The sequence below is a fragment of the Apis laboriosa genome, unplaced genomic scaffold, assembly GCF_014066325.1.
Source record: "Apis laboriosa isolate Shangri-la unplaced genomic scaffold, ASM1406632v1 scaffold5_cov152, whole genome shotgun sequence".
NCBI classification, from domain to species: Eukaryota; Metazoa; Arthropoda; class Insecta; order Hymenoptera; family Apidae; genus Apis; species Apis laboriosa.
The window spans coordinates 933652-948250 of NW_025223857.1; the positions used below are offsets into that span (position 1 = coordinate 933652).

Below are 14599 nucleotides of genomic sequence, written 5' to 3' on the forward strand. Positions count from 1 at the left end.
TCTAGAAAAACAAAAAATACATTGAATAATATGATAATATGTTTATATATCTTGTTTATGATTTTAGCATGTTTAGTGATTGATATTAAAAAATTTTTCAGCATACCATAAACAAAATATAAAATTTTGTATTGCATCTTAAATTTCATTTATTATAGATAATCAAATAATATAAATAATTAACAAGGAATATTTTTTTCAGTTGATAATATTAATATATTTAAATATCTATTGATTTATTAAATTTTTATTTACCAAATATTTTTATGAAAGTTAAAATTTTAAAATGTTCTTAAGCATCTAATAAACATAACCTATGAAATTTATTATTTATTTGCTTAGAAAATGCATTTTATTATTGCAAATAATATATGAAATATAGTTGTTACATTAAATATAATAAAAGTTATATATTTCTCAATTTAAATAAATATTTATTTTTTATAATTAAATTATTTTTTAATTATTTTTTAACAATTTGTTGGAAAAATCGTATTAGATTATTATTTTAAATAAATATTCTAAATACATAATGAAATTTCAAGTTTCCAAATATATTTCACAGAAACAGTGAACAGAACTGCCATATGACGTGCAGCTGGAATAATTGTAAGATGAGTCATTCCAGCTCTTGTCAACCCCTAAAAGCCCTTCAATTTTGCTCCCTTTCAATTATATCAGATATAGCATTTTTACAATATTTTTGCTGTAATAATAATTTTCATTTTTTTATTCAGTAATAATAATAAGTATTGATTGAAAAAAAAATCTAATTTAATAACGAAATAAAAATAAGCGAATTTACGTTTGAAAAACATGAAACTTTTTCGTGCATCGAATGCGAAATCATACTCGTCGCCAAGGGTGAGTCAGCCACCCTCCCGATGACGGTCAAGGAGACCATTGGAGGAAGTGTTCGAAGGATGGAAGGAGGAATTTAACAGAAGAGGGGAGGGAAATGATGCTGTGCGATTGGCCAACATTCAGGGCCGGAATTTGTGGTGGGAGTTGAACAGTGTGAGCGTAGGATCGACAGAAGTAAGAGTGAAAGAGTGGTTCGCCGGTGTTACTTGGTGTTACGTGCTACGAAATCACTAACCGGTCAGTCAGTGTACTGCTTCCATCCTGCCCTTGAACACTTGGCTGGACGGTGTTAACGTTTGCCTACCTTTCTAAGTGACAACTGACAGGTCAGTGCTCTTTGCCGTCGATGCATTTTATTATGATCAGTTAAATTGCATGCGCTTTTAAATAAATAAAAATATACGGTGATATTTTAATAAGATATCAAAATAAACCGGCTTTCATTATCTCTCCAAAAAAGATATATTATTGTGTGTGTACATACATGTTTTTTAATAAGATAAAAATTATTTGAAAAGGACCGGTATTCACAAATTGCTTGTTATTTTTATTACTTTCAAAAGAAAAAAATTAGCAATATATATATATACATATATATATGTATATATATATATTTAAGAATATCGATCGTCTTCATTATTCTCTGATCAAAAATGGAGGGGTGTGGTCAAATCTCTCTATGTGTTTTGGGTATATACAAATTTTGATAATACGAATTAATTTTTTAATATTTTTTTTTTCTAATATATTTAATATATATATATATATATATATTTTTGATGTATTGTGACATTTTATATAAAATAATTATTACTTAAATATCTAATATCATTATTATTATTCCATATTCTGTAGAATTATATTTTCGTATAATTATATTTTATATATTTAAAATGATAATTAAGTTTTAGATAAATGAATCACATTTAATTGTATATTTCAAAAACATAGCCTTATATTTATTGCTAAGTTTCTTTGAGTCTTTATATTAGGATGATAGGATGGAGCAAGGGCGTGGTTTTGACAGATGCACTCCGCTGCGCATCAGGCACGCAAATGCGTTTCTGGTTGCCGACTGATGAGCACGCTTCTGTTTCTTATAATTACAAGCATTTATTGTATTTCGATTAATTTTTACGTCGAAAATAGTTTTAACGAACAAATTATTAAAAAATTTAATTCAATTTTTCAAAATTTAATTGAAATAATTTAATATCGCATATTTTAGTTTATGAAATGAATTATAATTAATGAAATCTGAGTGATTGCTTTGATGGACTTATTAAAGTGCAATATGAACTCACATTCTGTTTTAATTAACATTTTTTTATGCGTGGTATCTTCATAAGAGAAAATCCAGTGGGTATTTGCATCTTATCATGTCTCGGACAAGTTGATTCGTTTCAAGGCAAGCGAGCAGATATTTCAAATAAGTATTCCAGAAATTTTATTTATCGATTTGTCCCGCAAACGTTTTCATTCGTTGACATATTTCATACATGCGATATTTATTCTTAAATATACATGCTTATTCTTAAACATAATGATCATAATTTCTAGCTTACTTGCAATTTATTATATTTAAAGTAATAAAAAAAATAAAAAATGATAAAGATAAATGATGTGATTTATAAATCAATAGTATGAGTAAAATATTTTTTTTGAATACAATTAATTATATAAAAATATATATTTTTGTTTTATTTTAATTATATATATTTTCAATTAATATTTTTCGATATATATATATATATATCAACAAATGTTTATGAATCAAAGGAAAAAGAACGAGGATCAAGGTGAATCCCACGCGATATATTAAAAAATTACCTTTTTACCATTGACCATGAAAAATGATTAGATCGTCGATACATTATATAGCACATATAGATAGTTGTGAAGAGTTCAGATACCCCACTCGTCGACCCCCGCATTGCCAATCGATGAAACCGTCTGCTTCCACTCGACCGCTCCCCCGATGCAACCCTGCATGTCCAAACCGACATATACGCATATCACAGACACGAGGGGGCGTGCGCACACTGCTATTTCATTCACGTTCCGGAAGAGAAATATCTTAAAATTTCTTTCAACATTTTCAAGGTCTGGATTAAGACATAATCTTATATATAAATCTTATATATATAATTAATAAAAGAAATATTAAGAAAATGCGAAAATAAATTTAATTTGCAATATTTTTTTTAATTATTTTGTTTTAATTATTTTTTTATTATAGATAAAGATTTATTATTCACTTAAAATTTCTAATAAATTTTTTAATATAATTATATTTATTTTTTATTTAGCAAATATATCCAAGATGTTATTGGACATGTATGTTACAATTTACAATCAATAAGATTAAATTAAACTTTTATAATATTCATTGATATACAGTTTCATATTTATTTATGAAATTTCTTTAAGACTTATTGCAAAATCACCGTAATATGATATATATTTATGTATATTTAATAATAGTAAAATATATAATTAAATTTATAAGAGTAAAGTTTATATGTCTATATTCAATATTTAGTTATATATTATAATATATAAAATTCATTTCGTACAACAAAAAAAGAAAAATTCTAACAAAACGAATTCTAAGTTACGAATATAAAACGGGCCGCTTGGTAACACGCCCCTGAACGTACGCGCCACCGCTCGATACGACACGCGCGCGTCCAGGGTTCGTTAGCCGTCACGGTTGCACGAAAGAAAGACGAGAAGGAGAAAGAGAGAAAAAGAGGGCGTTTGTATCGCATTTGCTCGTAGCGCAGTCGCGACACGGAATCATCGTACAAACGTATTTTTTAGCTACACTGCATACTTTTACGTAGGTATAATATGGTATACGTAGGCAACTTAACGTGTATGCAGTTCATCATCACCGTTAACCAGTCGATGGAATAAGCACACTGGTTCGTTCAGAAGCGAACCGCTGCATACGCTATTGAGAATCCTCTATTAAACGTGATTACCCAAGTTAATTGACAAGCCGCGCGAACTTGTTACTTGTCAACCATAAGGTCTTTACCAGGAATAGATAACAATGTCCGGCCAGAAACCTTTGGATGATCGACTGATCTTATCGATTCCACCGGATATGTTTACAGTCAATCGGTTTCAAACATGTAGGCATTCGTTTAATAGATTTAAGTGGAAATTCTAAATTATATTTATTATATAATTATATTCGTTTATTTGTATCCTTATAATTATTAGTACCGCTCTTAATTAAAAATATATAAACGATCATTATAAATACAGTGAATAAATAATTAAAATTCAAATAATTAATATTGATAAAAAAAATTAAGCATTCTTTTCGATATATAATTTTACAATTATGTATTCAATCTCGTGATTAGCATGAATTGTCGAAGCGTGATGTACAGATATGTTCTGTAAACCGGCTAGCGCGTCGATGCGAACAACCTAGTTTCCTTATTAACTTGCAGACCTCTTTTCTCTTCGCGAGATCAAGTAGGATTTATCGTGATTTCTCTTCGAACACTGACATATTGAGACCATTTTTAGTTCTTGTTATATTGTAATCCAATGAAATACATCATTGAGAACTATTATTGCTTTTCTGACTTTTGTGAAATCGACCGACTTTACGCTGTAATATGAAATTAATAAAATTATTCGCTTTGAAAATATATAAAGAGAAAGTATTAATTTTGATATTTTTATGAAATTTTATCTTATTATAAATTGCTATTATATTATAAAATAATATTCAATATTAAATATTTCTATTAATCTTCAAATTTCGCATGTACAAATTAATTCGTATTTTTTTATACCTTTATTCCTGAATTTGTTAATCATAATTAACTGAAACAATCTCTTGATTTTGTTACCGTTATAGCTAACGCTTACTACTAATTTAGTGTGGGTATACTTGACAAGAATAGTGAGAGAAGAAATATTCAACAAGCGAATACATAAAGGACACAAATGTGCTTTGCAGTTATGGATTCAGCCTCTTTCGAGCTTTCTCTATATACAGCCATGCGACTGGCTACCATATAAGGACCTATACACAGCCTTGTCGATGCTGACCCACCGTTGGAACGTATCTCTTGAAACGCTCTCTGAAACCATTGATATACGCTTATCTTTGCCTTCTTGAATCTTTCGTAATTTTTTTAATATTATTCCTTTTATTTTGTCATAATAATCGTTAATACTCCCTAAATTTTATAGGATTAAATGTTTTTGAATAATTTTATTTAATATAATCAAAAAATTTTTAAAAAGAAATAATTTCCAAAAAAAAGCAAATATTATTACTTATTTATCGAAATATAGAAAATAAATTAATGTTAAATTTCAGAGACTAAAATTTCTTAAAAAAAATATAATAGTTTCAGATTTCAGTCATTTTAAAAAGTTTATCAATTGTAAATAATATTAATTTTTTTATTCTAATTTTAATAAAATAATATTAAGATTTTCTTATAAAAAATATTCTTTCTTGTTTAAAAATATTTGTCTTTTAAAACTATTATTTAATTATCATTTAAAAATAATGAATATAAATAACATAAATAGAAAAGAAACAAAATGAAATAAGAAAAAGAAAAAAATGGAAACGAATATGAATTATTCAACTTCAATGGTGTATAAATTTTTTAAAATAGTATTCAGTTTAGTATTCAAATTTAGTATTCAGATCAATATTTTTTTATAACATTTATAATAACATTTTATATTGAACAGTATAAATATAGAACAGTATAAATTTTTTTTAAACAGTATATATTGAACAGTATAAATTTAGAAAATTGTGTAATTTTTCATATTCTAAATTTATTCAAGTAACGAGAATTTGAAATGTCGATTATCAATGTCTTTACTGGAAAACATAAAAGTACCGTGAATGCTGGATTCAATATATGAACAATATAATGAATCTTTTGAATTCCTTCCGAATGATCACATACTGACTACGAATTATTTTTTAACGTGTATCAAAACATTTTATTAATATTGTAAATTTGTTAAATTTAATGCTTCCAAAGACATATACATATATATGTATGTATAATGCGAATATTTGATAGAACATTTTTATAAATTTTTTTATATTTTTCATATTTTACAAATTTTTGTATATCTAAAAAATAATAAAATAAATATAATATGATAAAAGAATTTGATAAATATTTATATCATAAAAAATATAATCTGTGAATATTTATAAGATTTTAGATAAAGATCCTGGTTTATAAAAATACCGCTATTTTAATAGAAAAATACACAGAAGCATGTGATTAGAAAGGAAATGGAAAGAAATGCCAACCGGAAATAACAAGCTTCTTCTTCCGCTTTATAACATATTAATTACTGTGGAGTGTAATACAAAATTTAGATAACAAATATATTATTTTTATTTATATTCTTTTTTGCTTTCATTTAATAATATTTTTATATTTAAATTGAACATATCTAAATAAATACGACAAAATTGATCAATTAATTACGAATAATAATATTATTGCATTTTAAGATATTCAACATAATTATATCCAATCGTTTTTTTACTTATAAAAAAAGAAAACAAAAAAATACTTAAAATACTAGACGAATTTGCCTTCCTTACATTCATTAAAAATGATGCTATTCATTCGCAATTTATTATATTTGCATCTATATTTTTTATTTAGATCTTTCGTTTTTCATATTTTAAAATTTTAAATTTTTAATATAATTTATATTTTAATTTATATTTTAATTTATATTTTATAATTTTTATGCTTTTTTATGCATAAAGAGTACATATTACGAGATAATTTTTAATATTTAAATTGAACAAGTCAAACAAGTTACATGTTTCATTTATCGATATATTCTGGCATTTCTGTCAATATGCATTGAAAGCGTCACTAAAAGCATTCGATATCGATATGTTTTCGATAGACATGTATATAAGTACATGTGTCACGTTTGTATACGAACTTCCTTCGTCTCGATGACAATTAACCAATGCATTCAACGACATTGGCAGATTTATGCTTTTTGTTATTTCTGATATGCATATCATCCGGTGTTCGATCATCATTGTTCAATTGAGAATAAAGAAAATAGGTTAAAAATCTGAATATGTGCCGCGATTCGCAGCAATACCATTGTGAAATTGCATCTTTTTTGAATTCTTTTAAGTTGTATGAGTTTTAATTCATTTCTATCTTTCTTTTTTAAATTTATAAGTTAAATATTTTGATTAAAAATATATATATAATATTTAAAAAATTCATAATTTTTAAATATCAAAAGTATTAGGAATAACTTGATTCTGTTTTGTTATGAATATAAATATTAGAGAAACTTTTTTTATTTGGACGTAATAAACAAAGACATATCATTTCTACGGACAAAACTCGACAGTTCGTTTCAGATTGCGGTTCAAGTTGTTGATGTCAGTTTTATAATTGGAAATTCTTTTGGATATCAATAATCAAACGGAACTCTGCGGAAAAATAGCAAAGTATACATAAGAGATTATTATTTTAAAAATAAATTGAGAATAAATAATACTATTACAATCTTATAATTCCTTAAATGTAATAGATTCATTTAAGATGTCTTTAATAATTAATAATTAATCTATTAAGGTTATATTATGAATTGTATTCATTATGTATCATTTAATTAATTAGTGATATGCGATTAATGTTATTATTGTAAACAATCAAAATTTGATTGTTTGTTTCAGATTAAAGAGTACAACAAATCACCATGTCGAGTCCGTCGTTGAAAGACCTGCCAAAAGTAGCCTTAGATTTGAAAAGCGAATTGGAAGGTTTCAATCATGGCTGTATGAAAAAAGCCTCAACCGCTGAAAAGAATGTTCTACCTTCTGCTGAAGGTATAATATAAATTTCATTATTTTTTTATTAAAATTTTTGTTGCATTATTATTTTAATGTTTTTATGATTTAATACTTATAATATTATAGACATACAGAGTTCTATATTCTTATAATTTGTTTCGATCGATTATAATGCATGTAATATTGTAACATATAGACGTACGACAAGAACGACAGCATTCTGAATTAATCCACGATGTGGAAACATTTAAACCAGATCAATTGAAACACGCCGATACGAAAGAGAAGATCATATTACCCAATGCCAAAGGTATCACTGTTTATTTGATTCCTAGGGGAATATTTCATTCTCAGGTTCTCTACTTCTTCCTTGGCCGGTAACAAAAGGAGGGTATTTTATTGCTTTTGGTGCTTCGAGGTGACCGAAACATACGTGACCAAACCAAGCCTATTCACTTTCGCTTTCAGCTTAGAAGAAATTGTTTTGCATGTCCGATTATTTTGTCAGCAATTTCGTACTCTATACTACAATAACACACAATGTTATTGTCCTTAGTAATAAAAGTTATACTTAGTAATAAAAGCTTTTTTTTTAGATATAATAACAACAACACTTTATTGTTCCTTACTAAAGAAACAATAAAAATATGTTCTATTAGCATTAATAATGTGATTCTTCTTAAGATTTCATATTGATTTATAATTTTAGATAAAATTGAATACTTATACTGTTTTTAAAATAATTACATACTATATCGTTGCGGTGAGATAATCTAATGCACACTTGCTATAATTTCATTGGCTTCCACAGTGACCTTAACTTTCATAGTTCTCTCATGTGTGTTTTATTTTCTGTTCTTTGACCTCCATTTACCTCTTGCAGATGTAGCTGCGGAGAAAACTCAACAAACGCTGATGTCAGGCATCGAGACATTCGATCCGAGTAGTCTGAAGCACACTGAAACTCAAGAAAAGAATTTGCTACCTGACATGGATGGTACAGTATCGTATTTCATGATTTTTTCTTATCTTTTATAATTTTTGAAAAATCAAATAGAGAAAAATTTTAATATTAAAATAATAATCACAAATTAAATTTATTTTTAAAGCAATCCAGCAGGAAAAAGGAAAGCAACAGCTGATCTCTGGTATTGAAAATTTCGATCCCGCGAAATTAAAACATGCAGAAACACTTGAGAAAAATCCCTTGCCTACCAAAGAAGGTAAACTAAAATTTTAAACATATATATTTTTTTAATTTTATATTATTTTATTATATATATATATAATATTATATTTTATTATATATATATATATATATGTATACATATAAATTGAGGATCATTAAAATAAAAAATAAATTTTGTATCAAAATAATATCTTTTGTTATAGCAATTGATGCAGAAAAAATAGCTGCTTAAAGCAAGCATTTAAAATAAAATGAACGGAAAAGAAAGGGAGCGGCGACTCGTCATTTCTTCCATTTTCGATATTGTGACATTTTATAACAATTATTCATACATTGTCAACAAGAAATAAGGAGAATGCGAAACACTGTGTTAATGTAATCTTATGATTATACTTATCCTACCGCCATGAGCGTCCCTTTCGGCGAGATGCACAAGTCGATTTTTACATAAAACTATTAACAGCAGAACGACGATGAAGATCCAAGTCCAAATTTAAAAAAAAAAAAAATTTGATAAACTTTTACAAGCTATCAATTTGATTCTTAACATTACCAGCAATAAATAACTTTGGACTTGTATCAACATCTGTCTTTAATATTAACTCGCCAAAGGATGTACTTTTTATACTAAGAAAACTGCACGCAAGCAAACATTATTTTCGATAGCAACAAAATTGGTAGCATTGCATGCGTTACAGAATATCGCAATGGTACAGCGGTTGACTTTATATTTGTGTAAAAATCATATTTTATATAACAGGCTATTGTACTTTTTTAATATTTCGTACACATCGCATTGTCATTCCGATGAAAATTATGATGAATAAAAAAAAATAATTTGTAAGAAAGTCTATTGCTTAAACCTGTTTTATTATATTTTATTATATGCATATTATATTGATTAAATTTATATAAAGAATATTTTGATGATAAATATTTACTATACTTTATCCTACAAAATACGACTTTCGAACACTCGCGCGAAAATGTAAACAAAGGAAATGTCTATAATTGAAACTCTTAGTTGTGGTAGTCTTCTTGGGAGTCCTTTTCTGACGAAACTAATCCCAAAAGTACCAAATAACGGATCATGATTGGTTGATAAGTTCTTTTCGTCCAATAGTTTTGAAGAAATCGATTCTATTAGTAACTAATGAAGGAGGACCTGTTGCTAGTCCTTGGTAGCCATGCTAAAACTTTAACTGTAGAGTAACAGTTAAAAATTTTCTTGTAACTGATAACTTTCGATTGAAAGAATTCCATCACGCATTAATCATTTGTCTTCAAACAGGTACAATTATATTTACAATCGATTTTTTTTCTTTTATTTTCGAAATAGGGATTCACGATTAACAATAAGGACAATATATGTCCTTTCATGTTTTTCAAATATATGAAATTATTATTATTTTAAATCAATGAAAATTTTGAAAAATCTCGAATTATATTAATATATATTACATTTGTAATTAATGTATTGATATATTGATATATTTATCAAAAATACAAATGATTCGAATTTTTGATAAAAAAAAGAAAGATAGTTTCATTGTTCTCTTTAGTGGCAAAAAATGGAAATATCACCTAGAAAACCATCAAAACGTGCACAAGAACCTATTGACGAATGGTTACAGAATGAAGGATATTTTAGAAAACATGCACCTAGAGATCCAACTTGCTTATTCAGAGCAGTTAGTGAACAGGTTTATATGACACAATATTATCACATTAAAGTTAGAAAAGAATGTGTGGAATTTATGAGAAAAATGAAACATTTATTCATAGAGGTGAATATATTATATTTGATTAATCTTTAATTATTATTAATGTAAAAGTTTTAAATTTTATATATATTTTTACAGAGTATAACAATTCCATTTGATGATTATCTGGAACAAATGACATGTTTTACTGAATGGGGAGGTATGATTGAGATTCAAGCTATGTCTTTACTTTATAAGAGAGAATTTATTATATTTAATGGTCAAAAACAAATTAGTCGTACTGTTACTAATAATGGTTTCAAGGATGTGATATATTTATGCCATACTCCACAAAAACAATATGAAAGTATTTATACAAGAAACTTTGTTGCAAATGCTGCTTATTGTCAATGTAGGTGTTTTATAATATTATTATTTCTGTAAATAATATTCGAATAATATTTTAATAATTATTTATAGCTATTGTTTATCAAATATTATATAAAGATGTCTTTCAAATGGCTAATATAGAGGCTACTGTACATAAAATGTTACATGATAGAACAGCTTCATTTAGACATGATAAATTTTTCCTTAAAGGCAATCTGGAAATTAGAGAGTAAGTCAAATAATAATTATATTATTAATATATGATTCATAATAATACATACATGTAATTTCATCATGTTTAGTCAATTAACTGCAGAGATATACAACAAAGTTGGAAGTGAAAATGCTAATGATGAAGTTGATGATGTACATGGTATAATAAAAAATATACCACCTTTCCCTTATAGAATTGCCAAAGCTCTTGATCCCAATATTTATCGTAATACAGATTTTGATATATGGCATGAAATTAGAAGGGGTAATAAAAATTTGTTATTAAAAATGAGAGATTAAAAATATTATATGATTAAGAAAAAATATATATTTTTTTATATACTTTAGAAGTGAAAAATGCAGGATGGACTAGGCACAATAGTCACGAACTCCAAATTGGTGGCAAATGTTTGGTGCAAATAGATTTTAATGAAGAAGATTTTGACAAAACCAATAATAATAACGTCTATGTGTCTTCTCTTGAAAAAGATTCTAATGATAATAATGCAAATATACTAGAAAAAAAAAGCAATCTAATATTTTATTATGGACACATTCAAGAAATGAGTAAAAATCAGGGACCTGTATTAGTTTTTATTGAAGAATTAGGAGAAAAAAGGATTGTACCTTATTCTGCTCTTAAACCATTACCTCCAAAGAAAAATAAAATGGCTAATTGGTTACCAGTTTGTAAAAAGAATCTAGTTTTAGATTCAAGTTAGTTAAACTTAATAAAATTTATATGTAATATTTTTTTCAAATTTTTATATTTTCTTGTAAAATAAAATATTTATTTTTTATTTTAATAGATCAAAAATGGAAAAAAACATGCAATACAACACCACGAAAAAATAAAGAATCTAATATAAATATTTTATCAAATAATATTGATAAAAATGAAAGCAGTGATAATATTATCAATAATATTAATAAAAATAATTTTGATTGGGAAGAAGGATCATTGTAAATATTTATTACTTAATTTTTTTAACTTTAATTTCTATACATAATATAAATTTATATTTTGTTACAGAAAAATAGATCATCAAGAATATCAAGAATATGAAAATTATCCAATAGAAAAGTGTCCTAATTATTCAATTAATGTAAGTTATGATAAAATACACATTTAATTATTATATACATATATTATATACATGTGAATCATTGCAAAATGTTTTCTTTCATAGAATTCTGTTGATATGTTTTCTGCAAGAATGATTCATGATGATACTCAATCTTCTACAGTAGATAATAGAGGGCAAGAAAATAATAAAGAACATAAAGAAAAAAATTCATTTTCATATAAAAATTCTGAAAATACATTTTTAAGAAATTCAAAATCAAATAATGTAACAAATGATAATAATACAGGTTTTAACTCATATTCCAAACAAAGAATGCAAAAGGAAGTATATTATTCACCATATGCTGGTATGTAATTAATTAATAGATAAATTATCATTATCACTTCCATATTATAAATTATTCATATCTTTTTCATTTTATATTAATAGATTCTACTCAAATGGATCATATGTTACGTTCTATTAATTGCTCTGTAGAAAAAAGTATAGACATAAATGGTAGTGACTTGCCACTATCAGGTAATCATTATTTTTTTTTATCATATAACTTGATATGAAATTTATAAATAATATTATTTTTGTATTCTTATAGATCCATTTACTTTGAGATTTTTTTATAATTTAGGATTAGAGGTAGGATTTTATACATTATTGTATATTAATTTTTGTTTATATGTTATTTATTTATTTCAAATTATTTGATAGTATTTCCGTGGTGGTGCTAATTGGAATTATTTAACAAATGGACAATCGCCAGGATTCGGTCAATGGTATCAAGGTATATTATCGCTTATATTATTAATTATATTAATTTATAATTTATGTTAATTTATAATTATTTATAAATATATGTATGCATATTTATTATTATTTATTTTATTAAAAGAAATACCGAACGAAGAAGAAATTACAAATATTACAAATGATATGATGCAAGCTTGTGCATTGACACAACAAAAAAAGGAGCATATCAATGATCGAAAAGAAATTAGTCTACAATCATTATGCCAAGAAAATGGAGATCAATATATGAACGGTATAAAAAATATGCAGATTCAAAAAACTGAGACTACATCATGTCTATCTCGTGATAAAGTAAAAGAACAAGAATCTATGAATAAAGAATCTTCTCGTTTAAGTAGAAATGGAGGTCCACGATTTAAAAAAAATTCGGAGAGTAAGTAACAAAATTTATGAATAATTTTTTTTTCCACATAATTTTAATAAATACTCATTCTTTATATAGATCGACATCGATCTACTTCACATTTTTCTAATCAATATGCAAACAATGGACCAAATTCTAAAATGCTTAAGTCAGAAAGGGATACAAAAGAAGATAATATCAATATTCAACATTCACACTCTATACATCATCAAGTACACAATTCTGCAAATGCATTAAATACTTATCAAGCATCTTATATGCAACAAAGCATGTATTCCGGATTACCGTATTATGCAAATGAGACGGAAGCATTTGCGAATCCCTATTATTCTTTGAATCCAGGTTTTGTCTCAATCCCGTGTTTACCACATTCCGATATACATGATAATAGCAATGCACAAACTTTTCCGCCGCATCTATGTCCTGGAATAGATTATTCTCAAGCTTATTCCGGTCTGTGCCCACCATACCTATGTCCCTCTCCAAATCCATTTAATTTACCGCTGCAAAATTTACCGGAACACTGGTATGCAGTTGCTGGACAACCGCATTATATGCCATATGCACCTGTATTATCCGTAACTGCAGACACAACTTGCAATGGAGTACAAAATATTAATCAGAATGCTTCATCTTAAAAATTATTTTGCAGTTAACATATATTAAGCAATCAAATTTTCATCTAATAATATTCTTTCATATAGAATAATTCATCAAATTCTATGAAGATATACATGTAAGAATGTTCCTATTATTTCTGTATAACTTACTTAACTGTTAAATAATTATATATTAACATAGAATAATATGAATATAAAAAATATGAAGATAACTTCTTAGTACAAAATCTAAAAAGATTATTATTAACTATATTATCTATTCTTGTAATATCAAAAACCACTCATAATTATATAGAGATTATAAAAAAAACTTTACAGTAAATTTAACTTTATCTATTAAAAAATATCACATATATAATATTACAAATTAAAGTACAAAAATATTTGATTTAGGTTTTGTAATAATTAATGCAATAAATGATAATAATACAAATTATTTATCTTAAATATAAATAGTTAAAATACCTGTATAATTACATTCAATAGATTTTTTATTCGATATAGCTTTGTTACT

The 14599-nt window shown here is 25.9% G+C and overlaps 2 protein-coding genes across 3 annotated transcripts; both read left to right on the forward strand.

Moving 5' to 3' along the window:
• Window positions 1-605: 605 nt before the first annotated feature.
• Window positions 606-9748, forward strand: LOC122717981 (thymosin beta). 2 transcript variants are annotated; one of them, XM_043942582.1, is made up of 6 exons: window positions 606-1190; window positions 7598-7750; window positions 7911-8024; window positions 8598-8711; window positions 8824-8937; window positions 9107-9748. In XM_043942582.1, the coding sequence occupies exons 2-6, from the start codon at window positions 7621-7623 to the stop codon at window positions 9133-9135; spliced, it is 501 nt and encodes a 166-aa protein (XP_043798517.1). In that variant the 5' UTR covers window positions 606-1190; window positions 7598-7620; the 3' UTR covers window positions 9136-9748. The 2 variants fall into 2 exon arrangements, with proteins under 2 accessions (XP_043798517.1, XP_043798518.1); XM_043942583.1 differs by lacking the exon at window positions 7911-8024 and having other exon boundaries at window positions 1029-1190.
• Window positions 9749-9829: 81 nt separating this feature from the next.
• On the forward strand, window positions 9830-14337 carry LOC122717980 (putative uncharacterized protein DDB_G0289263). The gene is made up of 14 exons (XM_043942581.1): window positions 9830-10194; window positions 10466-10690; window positions 10766-11018; window positions 11087-11225; window positions 11299-11474; window positions 11558-11926; window positions 12019-12172; window positions 12243-12315; window positions 12400-12643; window positions 12727-12816; window positions 12890-12930; window positions 13003-13075; window positions 13184-13474; window positions 13544-14337. Exons 2-14 carry the CDS (start codon window positions 10475-10477, stop codon window positions 14101-14103), a joined length of 2679 nt encoding a protein of 892 aa, XP_043798516.1. The 5' UTR covers window positions 9830-10194; window positions 10466-10474; the 3' UTR covers window positions 14104-14337.
• The last annotated feature ends 262 nt before the right edge of the window (window positions 14338-14599 follow it).

Coding starts and splice junctions, on each gene's coding strand:
- LOC122717981 (XM_043942582.1), top strand. CDS start 7,621: ATGTCGAGTCCGTCGTTGAAAGACCTGCCAAAAGTAGCCTTAGATTTG. Junction 8,025..8,597: donor CATATTACCCAATGCCAAAG/GTATCACTGTTT, acceptor TACCTCTTGCAG/ATGTAGCTGCGGAGAAAACT. Junction 8,938..9,106: donor TCCCTTGCCTACCAAAGAAG/GTAAACTAAAAT, acceptor CTTTTGTTATAG/CAATTGATGCAGAAAAAATA.
- LOC122717980 (XM_043942581.1), top strand. CDS start 10,475: ATGGAAATATCACCTAGAAAACCATCAAAACGTGCACAAGAACCTATT. Junction 11,475..11,557: donor ATGGCATGAAATTAGAAGGG/GTAATAAAAATT, acceptor TATATACTTTAG/AAGTGAAAAATGCAGGATGG. Junction 12,817..12,889: donor TAGTGACTTGCCACTATCAG/GTAATCATTATT, acceptor GTATTCTTATAG/ATCCATTTACTTTGAGATTT.